The 24134-nt window shown below is 40.5% G+C and overlaps 1 protein-coding gene across 1 annotated transcript; it reads left to right on the forward strand.

Annotated features, from left to right (window-relative positions):
* Positions 1-15018: 15018 nt before the first annotated feature.
* On the forward strand, positions 15019-20807 carry RASL11A (RAS like family 11 member A). Its single transcript, XM_060770898.2, has 4 exons — positions 15019-15367; positions 16700-16756; positions 17624-17703; positions 19166-20807. The coding sequence occupies exons 1-4, from the start codon at positions 15247-15249 to the stop codon at positions 19616-19618; spliced, it is 711 nt and encodes a 236-aa protein (XP_060626881.2). The 5' UTR covers positions 15019-15246; the 3' UTR covers positions 19619-20807.
* Positions 20808-24134: the final 3327 nt, after the last annotated feature.

Genomic DNA, 24134 nt, shown 5'->3' on the forward strand with positions numbered 1-24134 from the left:
ATCAGTGAATGAAGAGAAAGGACTGTTGTTGCTCTAATCCTATTTGAACCCTTTTCTGAAGATAAAAACTATATTTACTCTTCTCTAGTCCAGTTTCCACCATGGTTTGCAATAGTTTATGAAACAAAACAACAACAAAAACAGGAAAAATTACAACAGTTACTAATGTGCAAAGGGATTGTGGCGCAGCTGGCTGAGTGTCAGCTGCATTAAGAGCACTCTGACCAAAAGGTCATGAGTTCGAAGCCAGCCCAGGTTGGAGTGGGTTTCCAACCAATTGTGTAGTCCGTTGTCGACCTTTGCAACCCAAAAGACAGTTGCATCTGTTAAGTAGGAAAATTAGGTACCACCTTAAAGTGTGGAGAGGCTAAATTAACTGATTTATGAGGCCATAAAGAAGACTCCAGAAAAGCTTTCCAGTGGGGAAGCATGCGAGAATGCGGAAGTGCTTCATCAGCATTGCAGATGGACGATGAAAGTGACAGCTCCCCTGGCGGCCAGAAAAAGTTAAATAGCCTCTGTGTAAGTCTGTATATGTTTGTATGTCAAAAATTGGCATTGAATGTTTGCCATATATGTGTACACTGTAATCCGCCCTGAGTCCCCTGCGGGGTGAAAAGGGCGGAATATAAAAGCTGTAAATAAAGGGATATATTTCCTGTAACTGAGTTGGAAAGAAAGACAGAAGTCGGGCTCAATTCTCCAACAGCCATCACTTTCTTTTTTTCAGAGCATGAAACTCCTTGAAGGAGCTGGGAAAATAGTTCTTCATCTATTATCAGGTAGTATAAAAGCATAACAATAGAGTGTAATTTGGCTGTTTTCTATGTCCTTGAATCAATGCGTGCTTGGCTTAAATTTTGTGCGCAATGTTTCTTGAAAGAGGGGGAAAAAGCTCCTTTGTTAGTTTTCTCGTACAACATGTGATAGGTGGAAAAAAACATACGGTATTTATATAACCAGTGTGCTTTGTGGACTAGGAAAATAAATTCCCCTTTTCTGGGATGGGCAAGGTAGTTAGTTGCCCCTTTAGTAGTCACTGAGCAATTCAGTGGGAATCTGTTGTTTTTACTTATCTCCCATAGTCCCTCCAAATAAATAATATTTTTCATTCCTTTGGAGTATATTAGAAGGAGGACTACAGAAGGGAAAGAAGACTGAACCTATTGTTTAAATAGCCACATTGGATACTAGCCAGAACTTTACTTACTTTACTTACTTAGACAATCCCTCATTGGCCGAGTAGGATAGTCTTCCAGGATCAGAATTCTTATGAGTCTGTAGGTGGCTGTGGAGCCCTATTCTTGATCTGCATCTTCTTCTGCAGTGAGGGCATTGGTTTACAGGTGGAAGGCGGTCTCGGTCGAGGTTGGCTTGACGCACCTTCCTCTTGGCACGTTTCTCTCTTTCACCCTCCATTCGTGCCTCTTCAAATTCTGCAGCACTGCTGGTCACAGCTGACCTCCAGCTGGAGTGCTCAAGGGCCAGGGCTTCTCAGTTCTCAGTGTCTATGCCAGAACTATAACTCCAGTCAAAACTAGTTTGGGAAAAATACAAAAAACAAAATTGAACCAACAAAAATTATATCCCATTACTATGTGCAAACCTGCGTCATCTAAGTGTCAATCTTCTTGCTGTCCAAAATGATACCACAAAAAGAAATCAAGAAGCTTTGGAATGTCCCCTTTAGATTATCCTACCCAACAAAGATGAGGGGGAATGAATCAATGAGAACTAAATATGCTGGCTCCTTGGGGTAATAGAGTATCTGACAATTGGATGTAGATATAGATCTGAATACTCCACATGGCAAGAATTGGCAACAAATCCTTAGTTACTAACTACTGCTGAGCTGCTGAACTTCCTGACCAGAAGGCTGGCAGTTTGAATCCGTGGGATGGGGAGAGCTGATGCTGTTAGCCTCAGCTTCTGCCAACCTAGCAGTTTGAAAACATGCAAATGTGAGTAGATCAATAGGTACTGCCTCAGCAGGAAGGTAAACAGCACTCCATGCAGCCATGCCAGCCACATGACCTAGAAGGTGTCCACGGACAACGCTGGCTCTTCGGCTTAGAAATGGAGATGAGCACCACCCCCCAGAGCCGGAAGGGGAAGCCTTTACCTTTATCTGAATTTTGTTGTTTCCAGGCATTGAATTTTTGCCTTTGTGTTTGTGTCTGCTGGAATCCACCCTGAGTCTCCTTGGGGAGATAGCTGGAAAACAAATAAAGTGTTGTTGTTGTTGTTGTTGTTGTTGTTATAGGATCCTCTAAATTGGCCTTCAAAATCCACTGCCCTTCAGATGTCCTGGATTCTAATCCCAATATCCCTGGCTGATGAAAATATGATATCGATTTCCCCAAGATCTTTTGTAATGTGCAATGTATTAGTAACTGCTTTGGGCTAATGCTAGCATGCTCCATATGTGTGTCCCACTAACATAATTTCTCTGCCTATATTGAAACTGAATTCACATTGGAACTAAACAATTTAGAATGCTAGCTACTTAACTGCCTCGCTGCGCACATATTCATTAGTCGCAATGCTTCTGGAATTCATAAACAGATTACTTCCATCTGTCTTACATATGAGTTGCCTGCAAATTTCAACAAAGCAGTTATGAAACATATCCCTTTGGAGAACTAATGCTAGAATTCATTACTATCAGTGTGTCTGGATTTTTGTTTGTTTCTTTACACAGGGGAGGAAATGTGATTCATGAAGTTGTCATTTCTCAGTTTCAACAGTAATGTCATATAATATTTCTGTAATGTAGGTTTATTACAATGCTAAAGCAATGTTCTTCATTTTGTCACTCATTCTGCAATTTCACTGAGATATTCAAAGTTTAATGACATTATTTATGAATACAATGGAAAAGCTCATGAGACACATTGAATGAGTAGCATGTTGTGACTAGAAATAAATCAGTATGGAGATGGAAAAACAGGTGCAGCTAGAAGAGTTGTGTGGTTATTTGTCTTAATAGAACAACATGAGTGTAACTTGACACACTGTCTTACTCAACTTGGCGAGTTTTGTGTTTTATGGGTCACTAGGGGGAAAGTACTACCTGGTTTTGTGTGTCAAAAAGATGATGTATATTTAGCCTGTTTGCTTCTCTCAGATCTATACAGTCAGTAAGCCTTTCATATCCACTAGTGTAAGGGGCACAGGACACCCACAAAAGTGAAAATTATAAAATTGCTATTTCCTTTTACTTGAGAGAAAACCTCTCTAAACATCTCTAGGTTCTTCAGATTATAGAAAGCACATTTTATCAAATCCATTAATAATTACATCCTGAATAATCAAATTCGCAAAACTAAATAAATGTGGAGGATTGACTATATGTACTATATTTCATCAATTCTAAGATTTCATTGTTTCTAAGATGCACAATGATTTCAGCACCACCAACAGAAAGAAAGAAAGAAAGAAGAAAGAAGCACCTGTGATTCTAAGATGCACCTTTTTAGACTAATGTTTATATCTCTTATACTAATGCAACATGCTCTACGTGGGATTGCCTTTGAAGACTGTTCAGAAGCTTAAAGTGGTCCAAAGGGTGGCAGCCAGATTGCTCGCTGGAGTGGCATACAGGGAGCATACAGCCCCCCCCCCCCCCTTATACCAGCTCCACTGGCTGCCAGTCTGCTACCGAGTACAATTCAAAGTGCTGGCTTTAGCCAATAAAGCCCTAAACGATTTCAGCCCACCTTACCTGTCTGAACAGATCTCCTCCATTAACCATCTTGGAGTTTAAGATCAATGGGGGAGGCCCTACTCTTGGACGCACCTACTTTACAGGGGTGATTGACAGGGACAAGAAACGGGGCCTTCTAAGTGGTGGCCCCTCGGCTGTGGAATTCCCCCCTCAGGGATATTAGATCAGCCCTCTCAAAATATATTAGGTGAAATTATGCAGACAAGACAATTGCATTACATTGGAGGAAATCATTTGAAAATACTACTTGCCTGGAAAAATGCAAACAAAAAGGTGAGTAATGGAAGAAATGTGCAAACAAATGTCAATGTTATGTACAGGCTTCTTAAGGAAAGGGTGGGGGGGACTGAATTTAGAGATGGATGTGGAAATGGGCTGAAAGGAGCAGCCAGGAAAATAAGAAAGAATGGAACCGAAATATAAACTGAAAATGAACAAAGTGGCCCATACAACCAATTCCAGTTGTCTTGCCTAACCTGCTGCTATTATGAAGTACTGGACTGAAGCCAAGAGTGTAACTGTGGTGGGTGGTCATTGCCCTTCCAAAAGACTTAGTATGTCCTCAATGAAATCTTCCTTCAATTCTCAAATGTCTGGCAGTGTTAAATTTATGACCTCATCAGATGAGGCATGGGATATATCCTTGGACGCTTTCCCACTGGTTCATGACAGATGGGCATGCTGCCCATCCCACAATGTCACTGGACTTCTGGCAGAGGCCCCATCCTCAATTGGAGTGGAAGCATTGCAAGACGCTTCCCTCCCAACGACAAAGCTAGGTGAAGCAGGATTCTTCTCCTGGCTCATGCGATAAGGCTGAAACAATGATCCTAAGGGATATCTATCATGGGGTTTTTACTTGGCGAGATTTGTTCAGAGAGGGGCTGGCTTTGCCTTCCTCTGAGGCTGAAAGAGTGTAACTTGCAATATCTATGACCAAGAGGGGATTTGAACCCTGGTCTCTCGGTGTCCGATGACCTCATCACATTGAGATTTTTCAACATCCAGGACGATTCCACCATGCTGGGAGGGAGGAGCCTACTAGATGCCATCAGACGATGCAAGGCTCCATGCTTCCAGCATCCTGGCAGCATACTAGTATGTTGCCCAGAGAACACAGGAGACTTTCCAAGTTCTAATTGGCTGCACAGGACCAGTGTGAAAGTAAGACAGGCAGCAATGCTTTCCCCTGTGGGATGGAGAAAGTAGCAATGTGGGCCACAGGGTGATGGTTTTCCCCGCTGCCCAATGGATTCACCATGCTGCCTAGAAAATCCCCCCGATGTCACCACTCTATGGATCTGATTGTTTTTTTTTTTTTAAATAACTTTTTTATTGAAATTATCTACTAAATACATCGAAAGAGGGAGAACATTAAAAAGAAGATAGAACAGTGCGGAAAAAAAGAAAGAGAGAGGTAAAAAAGAAAAAAAAAAGAAAAAAAAATATAACAATAAAAAGTAAAAAGGGTTGACTTCCATCTCCTCATCAGGTGTTGTGTCTCCAAAAAAAAACCAAGTTATTCCCGTTGCTTTATAATAAGACTCTTAATTATTTTCTTTTTTCTCGTAATTATCATAAAGTGTCCAATCTGTCCTCTTTATCGGATTTCCAGTATTTTTTTTCAACAAAAAAGTTAGTTCATCCATCTCTCTTATTTCTCTGATTTTTCCAAGCCATTCTTCCTTAGTAGGAATACTATTCTGTTTCCAAACTTTTGCTAAAATAATTCTGGCTGCCGTCGTCATATAAGTAAAGAGTCTGTCCTCATTTTCTTGTAATTGTAAATCCAGGTCTGTAAAGCCTAACAGATAATATTCTGGTTTCTTCTTAAAGGTTCTTTTCAAAATTTTTTGTAGTTCTTCATGTACCATAGTCCAATACTTCCCTATTTCTTTGCATGTCCACCACATGTGGTAGAAAGTGCCAATCTGTTGGCAACCTTTCCAACACTTGTCAGAAGAATTTTTGTTCATTAAGGATAGTTTCTTTGGGGTGGTATACCATCTGTGGAACATTTTTATCCAATTTTCTCTTAAGTCTGTTGCATACACATATTTCAACTTTTTGTTCCACATCTGTTCCCATTCCTTAAATTGTATAGGTCTTCTTATATTTTCTGCCCATTTTATCATACATGATTTCACTTGTTCACGTTCCGTTAGCCAGTTCAAGAGTGTATTATAAATAACTGCAATTACTTTTTTCTTTAAATTCAGGATTTTATCCCAGATTGTTTCTTCCCACGAGAAGCCTATCTTGTTATCTTGCTTAATATATTCTTTCATCTGTAAATAGTGCAGCCATGTCAAGTTCACATTTCTTTCTTTCAAATATTGGTATGATTTAATCTCCACTGTCTTCTCTATCAGAATGTCTTTATATGTTAACCATGTTCTCCAACCCAATAGTCTTCTTTGGTGGGCCTCCATTGGAGACACCCATAAAGGTGTTTTATTATAAAAATAATTCTTGTATTTCGTCCATACTCTTATCAAGGATGCCCTTACGAAATGATTTCCAAAATTTTTTTCTTTTTTTTCTCTGTCATACCACATATAGGCATGCCATCCTACTCGTAAATCATGTCCTACTAAATTCAAACCTTTTTCATTTCCTAACAACATCCAATCTCTTATCCATAAGAGAGCACTTGCGTCATGATAAGCTTTTAAGTCTGGGAACCCTAGTCCACCTCTTGTTTTTTTATCAATTAAATTTAAATATTTAATTCTAGGTCTTTTTCCATTCCACACGAATTTCAATAGTTCTTTGTTCCAATTCTTGAAGATAACTTGATTTCTGATTACTGGTATATTTTGAAATAAAAACAATAACTTTGGTAATATATTCATTTTAACTAATGCTATTCTTCCTAAAAGAGATAATTTCAGTGATTTCCAATTTTTAAGATCTTTCTGTATCTTGCTCCAAGCAAATTCGTAATTATTTTTCAACAATTGTCCATTCTTTGCAGTTATCCAGATCCCTAGATATCTTAATTTTTTAACAATCTCCATTCCTGTAGCTTTTATTATTCTCTCCTGGTGTTCGACCTTTACATTTTTTGTTAAAATTTTAGTTTTTCCCTTGTTAATTTTGAAGCCTGCCACTCTTCCAAATTCATACAACTTCTTTATCCAACTCTCCAAATTATTTATTGGGTCTTCTACAATTCCCAATAAATCATCCGCGAAGGCTTTAATCTTGTATTCATATTTTCCTACTTTTACGCCCTTAACATTCGTATCTTCTCTTATTTTCCTCATTAACGGTTCTAAAGCCATAATAAAAATCAAAGGGGATAACGGACACCCTTGTCGTGTTCCTTTCGTAATTTCAAATTCCTCAGATTGTTGTCCGTTTATCCGTATTTTCGCCCTTTGTACTTCGTAAATGGCATTAATTGCGTTTGTAAATTTCGCCCCCATATCCATTTCTTGAATTAGAATCTTAAAGAAGTCCCAGTTTAAATTATCAAACGCTTTCTCTGCATCAATGGATAGTATTGCAACTTCTTTCTGGTGGTTTGCTTCAAAGTATTCTATCAGGTCTAAAACAGTTCGTATATTATCCTTCATGTATCTTCCTGGGAGGAACCCTGTTTGGTCCTCCCCTATCCAGTCTATCAAAAATTCTTTCAATCTTGTCGCCAAGATATTCGTAAATATTTTATAATCTACGTTCAGTAAGGAGATAGGTCTATAATTTTTAATATCTTCTGGTGCTGAACCTTCCTTATGAATCATTACTATTTCAGCTTGTTTCCAAGAGTCTGGAATTTTTTGGTATAATAGTGCCTCGTTTAAAACCCTTTTCAGTATTGGTAAAACCGTTTTCTTCATTGATTTATAAAATCCAGCTGTGAATCCATCTGGGCCTGGGGCTTTATCCGAATCCATTTTACTCACTGCTTTATTTATCTCTTCCTCCGTAATCTCTTTATTCAACTTTTCCCGTACTTCTTCAGAAATTTTTTGTAATTTCAATTGGCTTATATACTCAGTAATTTCCTCTTTCTTTATTCCATCACTGGTATATAGTTTACTGTAGTATTTTTTAAATTCTTCCATGATGTCCTTATCCGTCGTCAATATTCTATCGCCATCAATTATCTTCGTTATCTGTGTAGCCTGTTTCTTCTTACGAACTTGCCTTGCCAGCCATTTCCCAGATCTATTCGCATTCTCAAACGTTTGTTGTTTCAGAAATTTTAGCTCTCTTGCATGCTTTTCCATCTCCAAACGGGATTTCTCCTGTTTGAGTCTTAATAATTCTTTATTCACTTTTTTACTATCCGGTTTCTTCTTTAATTCAATCTCCTTATTTTCAATTTTATTCATCACTTCCTTCATTTGTTTATTTCTTTCTTTATTTTTCCTGGCTCCATGTCGTATAAGGCAGCCTCTTAACACAGCTTTCAACGCATCCCATATAACTTGTACTTTTGTCTCTTCAATATCATTGATTTCTAGATAGTCCTTGATAGTTTTATTATAGTATACTTTATCTTCTTCTGTCTTAATCAAATTTTCATTTAATCTCCATTTTCTTTGATAATTTTTTTGGTTTATTTTTATTTCCAATGGGCAATGATCTGAAGTATCCCTAGGGAGTATTTCCATTTCTACAACTTTAGTTGATAAATTTTTTGTAATCCATGCAAGGTCTATTCTTGACCATGATTGATGTCGGTGAGAGTAAAAAGTATAGTCCATCTTTTTTTCATTTCTGACTCTCCAAGTATCTTCTAAATCAAATTCTCTTTGAAGATCAAAGAATTTTTGCGGTAACAGCCCCCCACTATCTCCATTTCCTTTTGACTTATTCCTATCTTTTTTCTTGTCCATCACTCCATTAAAATCTCCCATCAGTATAAGCTCATCGAATTCTGTTTCTCTCAATTTTGTAGACAAAAATTGAATGAATTTGGTCTTTGGGCCATTTGGTGCATATATATTACATATAAGGATTTTCAAAGTACCCATCAAAATTCTGACAGCAACACATCTTCCCTCTACATCTTTAAATATCAATTCCGGTGTTAAGTTGTCCTTTATATATGTGACTACTCCTCTTTTCTTCTTTTCGTATGATGAATAAAATGTCTTTCCTAATCTTTTGTTTTCCAAATGTGCCACATGCTTGTGGCAAATGTGTGTTTCTTGTAATAGAATTACGTCATAATTCGCCTTTTGCAATTTCTCAAATATTTTTTTGCGTTTCTGGGGTGAGTTCAGACCATTGGTATTATTCGAATAACATTTAATTTGTCGTTCCGCCATTTATCCAAGTAGATCTGTGTCTGATCCTACGTCACCAAGATTCAATTCCGAAATTCCTTGCGCAGTCACATCCGGTCCATAAGCTCCTTCTCCTAAGTCTTCTGACATTGGTACACTACTCCCTTGGCTTTTACTGAATCGTCTGTATTCTTCTGGGGTCTCTATTCTTGGTTTTTTCTTCTCTTTACCGTTGCCATTTCCATTTCCCGGTGTTAATGCCTTTTTATCTCCCTTTCTTTCTCCAGGTTTTTCCTCTCCTGATTCCTTCATTAAATTTTCATAAAAAGCCTTGGCTTTCTGCTCCGTTGTTAACCAATATCTTTCTTCTTTATATGTTACCATAATACCTTCGGTTCTTTCCCATCGAAATCTGATGGATCTTTTCTTAAGTTCATCTGTAAGGAAGTAGTATTTTCTTCTTCTACTCAATGTTGCTTGTGGGTATTCTTTCAGAACAGCAATCTTGGTCTCTTTGTAGTAGATTGGATTTTTATTGCTTTTATATAAAACCTCATCTCTAGTTTTTTTGCGTGTGAATTGAACTATCACGTCTCGTGGTGTCTTATTTTTCCTTGAATAAAATGAAGATACTCGATATACTTGATCTAACTCCATCTCCAATTCATCTTCATCACATTCTAAACATTTTACGATCAAATCATTCATCAATTGCTCAATATCCTCTTGTTTCTCTTCTTGGATGTTTCTAAATCTTAAGTAGTAGTCCATTTGTTTCTGAAGTAATTTTTCTTGCTCTATTTCTATTTTTTCCTTTTGTCTATCTATACCTTTAATTCTCTTCAAAATATGGGATTGTGTTTCTTCCATCTTTTCCTTGCTAATTTTCAATTCTTTTACTTCTCCATGCAACTGGGTTATATCTTTTTTTATTTGCCCAAATTCCTCTTCCATTTTCTTTTTCATGCCTTGAAATTCCTCCGTCATATTTTTATAATTCTTTTCTTGTTTGTTAAAAAACTCCTCTTGTTTATCCGCCATCTCTTTTTTTAATGAATCTTGTTTTTCAGATAGTTTTTTAATTTCTTTCAATATATTTTCCATGTTGAGGCTGGTATCGAGTGATCCTCTTCTTAATTGAGTCTTCTCCTTCTCTTGTTTACCTTTTAATGACATCTACTTTTTGTTACTCACACCAACACTTATTAATATTTTATTAAAATTTCCTTAATTGAATCTAAAAATTTAGTTTTAAATTTTAAAATTATTTCATTTAATCTAATTTTTATCTATGTGTATATATATATATATATATATATATATATTTAACTAATCTGTAACATTCAATTTTATTCAATATTCAATCAATCTAGTTTATACTCAAATTAATCAAATATTAATGGTAGATACTTCAGTCTAATAATAATTCACTTTAATTGAGTCTATTAATTTACTTTAAACCTTCAACATGCATTCATTCAATTTAATATAAATTTTTTATTTAATTGTTCTTAATCAATTATCCAAGACCCTTTTTCTCTATTTAAATCAATCACTTATCTTTCCCAATTCAATCTCCAGCCTTTCAGTCTTCTTTAAGTTTCTCTGCCTTGGCTGTCACGTTGCTTCTTTCCCTTTCCCTTTCTCTCTCACTATGGTCATCTACTTCTCCTCCTGGCTTATCGTCTGCTTCTCGTCCTGGATCTGGTCGTTCATCTACTTCTCTTCCTGGCTATCGTCTGCTTCTCCTCCTGGATCTGGTCACTCTGGTCACTCGTCTGCTTCTCTTCCTCGCTCGTCTTCTTCTCTTCCTGGCTCTTTCCTCCACCGCCTGCTTGTCTTTCCAAAGAGAAGTGTGCCGTTCTTGCCGCTCCGTAGCGGTTTTTCTCTATGGTTTTTCTTACTTCCGCCCTTCTTCTTCCCCTCTTCCGCCCTTCCTTCTTTTCTCCTCCTCTTCCCTCACGTCACTTCCCTTTCCTCTCTCCGTCGCTTCCCACGTTGACTCTCCAACTTTGTTTATGAAGAAGGGGAATCGCTAGCCATAACAATATGGCGCCAAGTTCGTATAAGCTTTCTTTCTTTTCTCAATAGAAGGGGGGTTGAGGGAGGGAGAACACACTCTTAATAGGCTTCTAGACTTTCAGTTATTATTTCAATTGTTATCTGCCCTCAACCTCTCCTCAAAAGCGACAGCTTACTTTATAAAACTTCATAGAACTCCTCAATAATTAGCAGTACATTGTTCATTTAGTATTTTATCTCCTTACAATCCTTTATATCCTTTTCTTTCCGGATTGGAATCCGAGTTCAATTTATTCAAATCACCTTTCCAATTCTCTTTGTCTTCCCTTTTACTTTTCTTTTCTTTCTCTATGCCTTTAATTCTTCACTCTTTCCACTTACTTCTTTGCCTCTAGTTACCTGATGATGAGATCTTCTTAGAGTTCTCTTTCGAGATTTCTTTTTTCCTTCTTCATGAATTTTGTGCGGGCTGGCTACGGTTGAAACGGGCTTGTGCCCGATCCCAGCGGGGCGCTTGCTTCCCGCCGGCTCGGAACCCCTTCGATCCCCCTCCTTAAGGGAAGGGGGTTCTTGGGGCTCTACAAGCCTCTGCGGGTTCGCTGCACCCTTGCCTTCGATCCGGCAAGGATGGGGGAGCTGTATGCTCACCCTTAGGCACCTCTACGCTGGTCCCCCGTCGGAGCTCCCTCTCAACGAGGCTTGCCCGTCGCCATCACCCACCGGAAGTCCTCTATGGATCTGATTGTAATGAGGTCTTTAGTCCAAAACCATAGCACATGTTTTAAAAAGCAATTCACCCCTAATATGTCACATGGAGCCCCCAGTGGCACAGTGGGTTAAACCACTGAGCTGCTGAACTTGCTTACCGAAAGGTCGCAAGTTCGAATCCAGAAAGCAGTGTGAGCTCCAGCTGTTAGCCCAAGCTTCTGCCAAGCGAGCAGTTTGAAAACATGCCAAATGTGAGATCAATAGGTACTGTTCCAGCAGGAAGGTAATGGCGCTCCATGCAGTCATGCTGACCACATGACCTTGGAGGAGTCAACGGGTAATGCCAGCTCTTCGGCTTAGAAATGGAGATGAACACCAACCCCCAGTAAAACACGACTGGAGTTAATGTCAGGGGAAAACCTTTACCTTTACCTATGTCACAGGAAAGGGCAAAGAAGAGAAAGAAAATGGCTGAGAAATTCTATTTAGTTTAGATAGCAGCTATGCTGGTTTTGGCACAATTTGATGTTGCTTTATAAAATGTCTTATCTATCAGAAGGATGAGCTTGAAAAGGTGATTGTTTTGATTCAAGCATTGTGCAAGGCAGTTTGGGTGTTCTGCTTTGGTCAGACTTCACCTGGAATAATGTGCCCAGAAGGATATTGACAAGCTGGAACAAAATGATCAAAAGTCTGGGAGTGAAGTCCTATGAGGAGGGCTTAGAGTGCTGGGTATATGAACCTTCACCACAACACCAGTTGATGAGCTACTGACGACTGGCACTGCTTGTTTGCTTCTACTGGCTTACTGCTTCACGGCAATGATACCAACGTCCCCTGAGAAAATTCCCCATGAGAGCTACATGCCTTGTAACCTTACTTTCCAGATAACTCGCATATTTAGCTAGGAGAAGAGAAGACTCTGAGGGACATAAAAGCCATGTTTAAATATTTGAAAGGATGTCACATTGAGGAGGTGGCAAGCTTATTTTCTGCTGCTCTGGAGACCAATCACAGAGAGCAATATATTCAAATTACATTAAAAGAGATCCCCACTAAACATTAGGAAGAATTTTTTTTTGATGGTAAGAGTATTTTGGCATTGGAATATGCTGCCTCTTCTGAGTGGTAGCTTTTTCTCTGGATGATTTTTAACAGAGACTGGATGACCATCTGTCAGGAGTGCTTTCATTGTGTATTTCCACATGGCAGGGAATTGAACTGAATTACCCTTGTGGTGTCTTCCAATATATGATTCTATAAAGGCAGAGAAAGGGAGTACAGAGAGAGCGCAAAGTACTGGTTCTAGCAAAGCACAGTTGGGTTAGGCAAGGCCAAGACAAGATCTAATCGCAGTAAAGCAAAGATGGGGGTTATGCAGCAATTATGGTGTTGTTGAAGAGTAACTCCCTTCATTCCTCACCACTGTCTGTACTGGATAATATTGCTAGAATCTGCAGTTCTAGGAAATTTCCAGCTTTGCTGAAAAATAATGCAATGGAAGCAAGCAAAAGCAAAGCATGAGTTCAGGTGTAAAACAGTACCTTGGACAGCTCTGTAGGGAGCTGGTGGTAGGACACTTTCCAGCTTGTTAATATCTCTCTTCAATTGTGGTGCCCAGAATTGGACACAATATTCCAGGTGTGGTCTAACCAAGGCAGAATAGAGGGGTAGCATTACTTCCCTGGACCTAGACACTATGCTCCTATTGATGCAGGCCAAAATCCCATTGGCTTTTTTTTGCAGCCATGTCACATTGTTGGCTCGTGTTTAACTTGTTGTCCACAAGGACCCCAAGATCTTTTTCACACATACTGCTCTCGAGCCAGGCGTCCCCCATTCTGTATCTTTGCATTGCATTTTTTCTGCCTAAGTGGAGTATCTTGCATTTGTCCCTGTTGAACTTCATTTTGTTAGAGTCCCTTCTGGGAGATGGAGGTGGTGTACAAAAATAAAGTTGTTGTTGTTGATTTCAGCAACTGAGAAATTTATTTTTTGTAGTTATTTACCACATACTGTAAAGTGACCCTATGTATAGTCTACCGTCTGATGCCTGGCCTCAACTGTCTTTCTCAGGTCCTCCAAACTCAAGGCTGCAGCTTCCTTGAGTGAATCACTCCACTTGGAAGTCAGTCCCTTCCTTCTCCTACACAGTATTCCAGGTGTGGTCTAATCAAGGCAGAATAGAAGGATAGCATGACTTCCCTGGATCTAAACACTAGACTCCCATTGGGGCTGCCCTTGAAAATGGCCTGGAAATTTCAATTGGTACAACAAGCGGCAGCCAGATCAACCCTCCTGTTTAAGGAGCTCCACTGGCTGCCGTTCATTTTCCGGTCCCAATTCAAGGTGCAGGTTCTTACCTATGTGATTTATATGATTTGTATTTTATTGATTGTTTATTGATGTTGTGTTTATAGATGTTTTGTTTGATGTACTTTGGGCTTGGCCTCATGTAAGCCGCACCAAGTCCCTTGTGGAGATGGTTGTTGTTGTTCATTCGTTCAGTCATCTCCGACTCTTCGTGACCTCATGGACCAGCCCACGCCAGAGCTCCCTGTCGGCTGTCACCACCCCCAGCTCCTTCAAGGTCAGTCCAGTCACTTCAAGGATGCCATCCATCCATCTTGCCCTTGGTCGGCCCCTCTTCCTTTTATCTTCCACTTTCCCCAGCATAATTGTCTTCTCTAGGCTTTGCTGTCTCCTCATGATGTGGCCAAAGTACTTCAACTTTGTCTCTAGTATCCTGTGGAGATGGTTGTGGGGTACAAATAAAGATGATGATGATGATGATTATTATTATTATTATTGATGTAGGCAAAAATCCCACTGGCCTTTTAAACTGCTGCATGAGATTGTAGGCTCATGTTTAACTTTGTTGTCCATGAGGATTCCAAGATCTTTTTCACACATCCTGCTGTCAAGCCAGGCATTGCCCCTCATTCTGTATCTTTGTATTTCATTTTTTCTGCCTAAGTGGAGTATCTTTCCTGTAGCTTGATGCAGATTACATCATAGCAGTGCCTCATGAAGGGTGAACTAGAGGGCAGGGGGATTCTGTGGCACCAGAGTCAACAAAAGAGCCTGCTGGGGCCTGAAAGGGCAGAGAAGGGGCATCTCTCTCTCTCTCTCTCCAAGAGGTCAGGCAGTTCAAGGCAGCTCCCATCGTTCAGGCTCAAAGGCAAGCAGGCAGGGAGGGAGGCAAGTCCTGCGGTGGCCACTTCTCCTTCTGGCAAAGCCAAGGCGCGGCTCCTATTGTCTGCAGAGCCGCAAGCCCCCTCCCTTTCCCTCCCCTCCCCTCCCCTCCCTGCCCTCCCCTCGTGCGTCAGCCCTTCCCCGTCGCCAAAGATGGGCAGGGGCGCGGCTTCCCCCCTTTAAAAGGCCCACGCGCGACGCGTGGCTCCGAAGCAGCAGCTGAACCGCGAGGGAGAAAGACCTCAGCCGGGTCCCTGCCTGCTTGGGACAGATTCCTCGCCGATTGCGCTGCCCTCCTTCCCTCTCCCCGCTGTCTCCGTGGGGCCTCGCGTCGTGGGCTCTTTCCTTCTCATGCGGCCGCGGACCATGTCTCACAACTACCTCCTCGCACCCATCCAAGAGCTGCCCTCCGATTTCCTCGTCAAGGACGTGAAGCTGGCCGTGCTGGGCACCGGGAGCGTGGGCAAAAGCGGTAAGTCAGCCAGCAAGTGCCGTGGGTCTCAAGCCCGCAGGGAAAATCCAGGGAAGGAAGGAAGGGCGGCGGCCAGCTGGGATCCGGGCTGAGACCGCTTTGGGCGGGGAAAGGGGGGAAAGGAGAGAGAGGGGACACATGCCCACGTTTCTGCTTCGTTTTCCCCACTGAAAAAATACAATAACTACCTTCAAAGCATGGAGTAGAAGGCTGAAAGGCGCTAAAAAGCCCCAGAGCCCGTCTGCTCTTGGAAGATAGACAAGGTCACCCTGGTTAGCACTTGGATGGGCATTGCCAGGGAATCTCAGGTGCTGTTGCCTGTATTTTAGCAGAAGGGACTGGCAAAGGCACCTCTGAGTATCCCTTCCTTAAGAAAAAAACTACTACTTCATCGCACTAAAGAATGAATCCACTTTAAGCCACCTCACTACCTCTGAGGATGCTTGCCATAGATGCAGGTGAAACGTCAGGAGAGAATGCCTCTAGAACATGGCCATATAGCCCAAAAAAAACCTACAACAACCCAGTGATTCCGGCCATGAAAGCCTTCAACAATAAATCCACTTTAATTCCAGTTCCTGCATCCTGCAGAATTCTGGATTTTATAGTTTAGTGAAGCTGTTAAAGGGTCCTCCCTGGACTACAAACCCCAGAATTCTGCAGAAGGCAGCAACCGGATTTAAAGTGGATTCATTCTCTAGTGCAATGAGCACCTAGGCATAGGGTTGCCATAAGGTGACAGGTGTACTGAATTCAGACACAAAAGTAGTAGGGAAAAAGGACATTTCCTTGTTCCACAAAAAGATTTGGAGCATGTTCTCCTGAGTTAGAAAGTGCCCTTCTTTAAACTTTTGAGCAGCAGCTGCAGAAAGGTTATGTTCTACCTCCAAACATTCAAGAGGCATTCAAAAGAAGTCAGCCATAGCAGAGCACAGCATATTATTTGAGGACACAGAAATGCTGGACCACTTTAACAACCACCATGTCAGACTACACAGAAAAGCCATTGAAATCCACAAGCATGTGGACAAGTTCAACAGAAAGGAGGAAACCATGAAAATGAACAGTATTTGAAAACTCTAAAATCAGGGCAGCAAATGCCTCCATTGATGCCCAGGGACAGTGGAGGAAGGGATCGAGGTTGTCTTCAGTTATTCTATAACTCAGAAAGAGCAGCTCTTTCCAAGCTCTGGTCCATACCATGTAGATAGCTCTAACAAAGCAGCGTACATTGTCTCCCTTTTTGAAATTCATTTTTAAACTCAAATTGCATGTAAATTGATAGTTCTTTCCCAACTGTTTAAGTAACCCAAGAACTCTGCTTCATTTCAGCAATGATAGTACGGTACCTGACCAGGAGGTTTATTGGAGATTATGAACCCAATACAGGTAAGTTCCTGCCTTTCTTCCTTTTAGAGAATGTCCTTTTCTTTGAGGCTAAGGTAGAGGGATTCCCATGAAACTTTCTATCCCTATATATTTATCTTTCTGATTGTTGTGCACCTTCAAGTCATTTCTGATGCATGGCAACCCTAATATGTGCCTATCACAAGATTTCCTGGTCTCCAGAATCATAGACCAACACTCAAACCACTATGCCACACTGGTATAATACTACCATTATACCTCTGATAGATAGCTACCATCCATATCCATGCCCTGTTCACCCCACCAGATCAATAGATATCTTGAGCAATGATCAATCTATTTGCCCCCAAGGAACTGGGAAATCGATGTTTCTGTTTGATGGTCTTATGTCTGTTTTTGTATGTTGGGTTGTCAATGTACATTATTATGAGTGTATTTTTGTTTTTCGGGCACTGAATGTTTGCCTTTTATGTTTGGAATCCGCCCTGAGTTCCTTCAGGGAGATAGAGCAGAATATAAATAAAGTTGTCTTTGTTGTTGTTGTTGTTCCACTGAAGAGAAATATTGAGGAGAAACAGGGATTTCTAAAGCCCCATTTAGTTAATGTATCTACAGTTTGTATTCCATCCTACCACCAAAAATTTTGGACATCTTGCATACTTTCCCCCAATGCACTATTTTACCATCACAACAACTTTACAAGGTAGATTAGGATAAGAAAATGGGATCACTGGGTAGGCTTCCTGTTTCATTTGGAACATGAACTTACACCTTTCAACTACCCCTCTGTGTACACTTTACATGAGAAAAGAAAGGACTTTCCATTTAATAAGAGCTGCTTTTCTTCACGAATGTTTTGTTAATGATATTTCATTCTTACCTCCTCAGGGAATCTGTATTCAAGACTTGTTCATGTTGAAGGTGATCAAATTTTCTTGCAAATCCAAGACACCCCAGGATGTATTGAGGTATGGAATAATCTTACATATCCTCATTATTGAGTTTTATTTATCCACTGAGAGATTTTGAAGGCCAGGATGCTGTTGGTGACTTCCAATGGTACAATCCCTAGTTGCACAGTGCAAATACTTTGGTGGGCATTTCACAAAGAGGTATCCACTATCTATTTGTGAAATGCATTGCCTGTATGTGCAAGATGGAGAACTCTGCCCCTTCACCACATAGATAAGATTTGAATACACTCATGGGAAGAAGGATTGTTTGTCAACTACTAGTAGAAACATATGCTTCATGAGTAGTTCAATTGGATTTCTTGGTACTATCTTGTGAAAGTTATTTGCCTATTGCTTCAAAGAAATATTTTGGCCTAAACCCACATGATAGACCCTCTCAATCAATAAATATACATAATTATTGACCTACCCTTCAGCAACTGATTCAGTGAGTCTTTTCTGGTCTAGCAATAGTCACATAGGACAAGCAAAGAGAAGCAAACTGAAAAGACCTAGTGGTACATGGATGGGATTTAACTTCATGATTTGCCACTGTTTGTACAAGTTTAGCATGCAATGTACTGTCTGTTTCAATACTGGTCAGTACTGTAGTCCAAAAAAGTAACTTCCCCAAGCTTTGCCACCATTATGTTCAAGTAATCATGTCTAGGATTTCAGGCTTTAAAATGCTGATCTTCTACACCCAGCCTCCTAAACACAGTGTCCTATATTACAACTCCTAGTAGAACTGATGGAGCCCCTGGTGGTGCTATGGGTTAAGCCCTTGTGCTGGCAGGACTGTTGACCAAAAGTTCAGCGGTTCAGATCCAGGGAGCAGGGTGAGCTCCTGTCTGTAAGCTCCAGCTTCTCATGTGGGGACATGGGAGAAGCCTTTACAGGATGGTAAAACATCCGGGTGTCCCCTGGACAACATCCTTGCAGACGGCCAATTCTCTCACATCAGAAGCAACTTGTAGTTTCTCATGTTGCTCCTGACATGAAAAAATAAAGAATTGATGGGAATTGTAGTTGAAGCTATTTGGCTTAGGCCATTTAGGATATGATGTTGCACAGTGAACAGAATCTGCTGTGCTGAAAGCCTTCTGTACCACTTTGCTTCAGCTTTATCAGCAACAGTAATGCATCTTGCCGACTAGGGTTGAAAGTACCCATTAAAGAAGAAATACACTTCATCTTTGATTATCCCTTCTGGGTTTAAGTGCAGGCATTAATAAGCACACTTGTAGCTGCCACACACACTGTGGGGAAATCACATCACATCCAGTGTTACATACTCTTTGTATGTAACCTTGAGCTGGAATAGATTTTAGAAGGTGACATTTCTGTTTCAAAACAATGGATAAATCTTAAGCCAAAGTTACACTAGATCATGAGCAGCATTTCCGATAGCTCTTGTTATAAAAGCTTTATATCTCATTTCCAAATGTATTAAACAAACATGCTTATATCTTCACAGGTTCAAGAAGACATTCCACAGATGTTGGATTCGCTGTCCAGGTGTCTTAAGTGGGCAGATGGTTTTCTCTTGGTTTATTCGATTACAGACTATAATAGCTACCAATCTATTCGTCCGCTCTACCAACACATCCGGAAGATTCGCCCTGATGCTAAAACCCCTGTTGTCATTGTTGGCAACAAAGGGGACTTGACTCATTCTAGACAGGTCGCGGTGAACGATGGCTTCCAGTTGGCCAATGAACTGGGCAGCGTGTTTCTTGAAGTTTCTACTAGCGATAATTACCAAGGGGTGTGTGACGTGTTTCAGTATCTTTGCAAGGAAGTCAGCAAAGCACACAGCTGTGGCAGTGGAGACAAACGGAGGTGCTCTGTCATTCCCCGCCCCAAGTCACCAAACATGCAGGATCTCAAGAGACGTTTCAAACAGGCTTTGTCTTACAAAATCAAATAGCCAGCGGCCTGAAGCTCCTGCTGAACAGACTGTTTTATAAACTATATATTTCTAAGAAGATTTTATTTTTGTACTGGAGCTCTTTGTCTATGTTTGAAAGTATACAACTTTTTTGCAATGTGTCGACATGAATGAACTCTCCTCCCAACAAAAATATGATGCGTTGCAAAAAAATAAAACCGGGAAAGAGGTGGACCCAAGTTGCCTATTTCTATATTTGATGGTTATTTGATTCTTAACTTAGGATGCATGCAGTAGACATATTTCTACTCTGTCAGATTTCAGTAACAATCATAAAATGCCCTACATTTTAATATTTTAATATTTCAGTGTTAACTGGGTGATGGACGGGGGAGCTGGCATCCTCAGCACACTCTGAAACACACGGAAATCCCATTGATATGGCCAACCCTAGTATTAGGCAAATGGAGGCATTTGCCTCTTCTGACAGAAGCTGCAGAGCATAGTCCCTTTACCACTCCTTCTGATCCATCCAACAATCCCCTCTAGTTAGTGAACAGAGCTGGAACCACTCCACAGCCTTTCTGTACCCTTTAAAGCAGTGGTTCTCAACCTGTGGGTCCCCAGATGTTTTGGCCTTCATCTCCCAGAAATCCTAACAGCTGGCAAACTGGCTGGGATTTCTAGGAGTTATAGGCCAAAATACCTGGGGACCTTTCAGGTTGAGAACTACTGCTTTAAGGTAACCTGTAAACCTCAGTGATGGAGAACCAAGAGTGTGTATCTACTGAAGTAATAGCAGTTTGGTAGCATTTAACTGTCATGGCTGCATTCTATGGAATCCTAAGATATGTAAGTTATGGGTGTCTTTAAACTTTAATTCTTTAGTTCTCTTTTCTCACCAGCCTACAAGATTCTGTAGGACAGATCCATGGCTGTTACAGTGGTATCTATGTTGGAGATATATCCCGAGTCTAATAAATAATGTCAAAATAAGATTCTATCCCCAATGGAATTGTTGTAGGGGGTCTCTTTTGCCTCAGGCAGAAAAATATATTGGTTGGCCCTTCCTATGGATTGATTTTTTGCTTAAACATAAATGATGCCTGTTCCTTCAATACCTAAATATGAGAAGAGAATTGCAACACGACCAATTCTGTAAAAAGATGGTAAACTATGAGTTTATATAATTGCAAAATAAAATTATTAGATACAATTGTAAAAATGTGCATCTTTTTGAAAATAAAATGTGTTTCCTAACTTTGGTCTTAGCCTATCAATACTTGTCTTAAATACTGTTTCTGTTTATGGAATTACACCATATGGTCCTTGCCATAATTTACACTTTCTTTCAGGAGTAGGAAAAATGCAGCCCGAGGACTGGTAGCTTTGGTCCTGCAGGTAGTTGAACTTGAGCTCCCAAAATCCCAGATGTTTGGCCAAGCTGTCAGGTACTATCTATCCACAATAGATACTCCTTAAATAGTTGGAGGACCAAAATTGAAGAACATCTACTGTGGGGTTAATCAAAGTAGTGGCTTGTGGATTGGTGCTGTTCCATCAACATTGGCTGGTAGTCTGTGTAGAGTTTCTAGGAAAGGAAGGAAGGAAGGAAGGAAGGAAGGAAGGAAGGAAGGAAGGACCAATTGTCGTCAATTGGTCCAAATATAATACTGATCCCTGACAAGTTAAGAAATAACATTTACTGATCAACATAAAGATAGTCTAAGAAGCACTGCGGTAGACCATATACAGATCCAACAACATTTTGTGCTCTTGTAGAATCTATGCTGTGTGGTGTAGTGGTTTGAGCACTGCACTATGACTCTGTAGACCAGGGTTCAAATATCTACTCAGACATAGAAACCCATTGGGTGAACTTGAGCAAGTAACACACTCTCGGCTTTCAAGAAGACAAAGGCAAGCTCTCTCTGAACAAAACTTGCCAATGTTGGCTTACTTCAGGATTGTGGTAAGTTGAAAATGACTTAAAGGCAAGCAACAACAACTATCTATGTCATACTGTACTTTTTAGTTTGCTGAATTATGTTTTTAAAAACATGCAGATTATTATTTAAAAGCAACCAAAAATAACAATATTAAGTACGGTAACTACTTTTCTGGGGCCTGCAAAGGATTACTACAAGTAATGGATTTTAAGAAGCAACTTTCCAACATTTGAAAGCACTGTTACTCATGCCCTGCTGTCTAGCTCTGAAATAGACCAAATTTAAGAATAATTTCTCAGAAGTACACCTCCTGTGTTCAGTGGGAATTATTCCTGAGCAAATATGTCAAGGGACTTGTTTACACTGATGAAAAACTTCTACTTGGCACTGCATTTTTTTCTTCTAATCATTGACCCTGCTGTGACACCGTTGATAACACACACATCACACATTATGATGAGACTGCCATAACTGGGCACACATTCCTCCTTGTTGTTAGGTGACAGCCAAAATTTCCAGTCATTTGCATTATCTTCAGCTTCACGGCAGTGAATACTCGATTCCCTCCCACAACCATGTAGGCAAATAAATGTACTATCTGTCAACCAGAGGTGCACTAATGCTGACATAGTGATATGCAGAGGTGTATATGGCAGAGGTTAGGGTGGGATGGGGGGCAATGACCAGCATACCATTATGACAGATGTGGTCACCCCTCCTCCCAATTCTAAACCACTAATTGTAAGCTGGTTTTCTTTAACATATGAATGCATGTACATGTTCCAGGGACTCTTGTGGCTTTGTTATTTGCACTGATGATGCCTTTTGTCCCCTCTAACCTTTGGTAGTTGAAGATTCACAAACCCTTCAGAAGTAATTTGAGAAATATAAACCTGGGAGTAGAAATGCTGGGATGCAATCAAGCAGCTCTCACAGTCCATTATGTGTTTTGTGTCTGAATTGCTGTGATCCAGAAGAGTTCCCCCACTCTTCCTAGTTACTGAAATTGTGCTGTTATTACTGAAAATTGATAGTAAAAAAGAAGAAGTGAGAGATTTCTTCCTTTATAATACAAGGTGGTAGAAGGTGCCTTATGCTTGTGTCAACCTCTTGCCCTTTCTCGGGTCAGAATTGACACATTTATTACTTATTTCACCTAGACTCAGAGGTTTCTCATTATATTTGTGTAACACACCTACATGCTGCAGTCAACACACTAACATGTCGCAACACAGTTTGGAAAGTTCTGCTTTAGACCATCATAACTGACAACAGACATAACATCTAAGGACTTTATCACACCATTCTACTGTTCCACTTTAATCACATTGTCACTGATAAGGATTTTTTTTGTCGTGTTAGGAGCAACTTGAGAAACTGCAAGTCGCTTCTGGTGTGAGAGAATCGGCCGTCTGCAAGGACGTTGCCCAGGGGATGCCTGGATGATTTTGATGTTTTTATCATCCTTGTGGGAGGCTTCTCTCATGTCCCTGCATGAGGAGCTGGAGCTGATAAAGGGAGCTCATCCGCCTCTCCCCGGATTCGAACCTGCAACCTGTTGGTCTTCAGTCCTGCCGGCACAGGGGTTTAACCCACTGCGCCACCGGGGGCTCACTGATAAGGATACATACTGGGTTGAAAATATTTGGTAATAATAATAATAATAATAATAATAATAATAATAATAATAATACTTTATTTATACCCCACCGCTATCTCCCATAGTGGCTGGGCTTTAGCATAGTAGGTTAATTGCCGGCTGCAGTAAATCTTGCCAACTGAAGGTTGACAGTTCGAAGTGTGAGTCAGGGTGAGTTCCTGCCCTTTATTTAGCCCAGCTTCTGCCTACCTAGCACTTTTGAAAACAGCAATCTGAATAGATAGATACTCCTTCAAGCTGGGAGGCATTCAAGGCACCCATAAGGAAATGCCAGAAAAATGCCAGTGATTTGATCAAAGAGAAAGTTTACGAACAAAGCTATTCGGCAGGGACAACAGAGCGACAGCCCCCTCGTGGCTGGAACCAAGCACACCTTCCAAGATGCCAAAGATTGGAAAACACACACACATCTGTTTTGTCAGTGTATAATGCGGCATTGAATGTCTGTCGTATATGTGTTGTGTGATACACTCTGAGTCCCCTTTGGGGTGAGAAGGGCGGAATATAAATACTGTAAATGAAGTACTTTGGTCACATCATGAGAAGAAAGGAAAGCTTAGATTAGAAAGGAAAGTCAATTATGCTGGAGAAAATGGAAGGAAAAAGGAAGAGGGGCCGACCAAGGGCAAGAAGGATGGATGTTATCCTTGAAGTGACTGGACTGACCTTGAAGGAGCTGGGGTGGTGACGGCCGACAGGGAGCTCTGGCGTGGACTGGTCCATGAAGTCACGAAGAGTCAGAAACGACTGAACGAATGAACAACAACAACAAAACAAACAAATAAATAAATAAATAAGGGATTCACGGCAGCTTACAAAATAGCACACAATTTTGCCATGCAGCAAATCAACATTTAAGATCAATAGCACATTTACATAAACTACACATGTAAAATCAATACAAGTAAACTCAATTTAAATAAAACAACAACCACAAACGTTATTT

Source organism: Anolis sagrei, chromosome 3, assembly GCF_037176765.1.
Source record: "Anolis sagrei isolate rAnoSag1 chromosome 3, rAnoSag1.mat, whole genome shotgun sequence".
Taxonomy (NCBI): Eukaryota; Metazoa; Chordata; class Lepidosauria; order Squamata; family Dactyloidae; genus Anolis; species Anolis sagrei.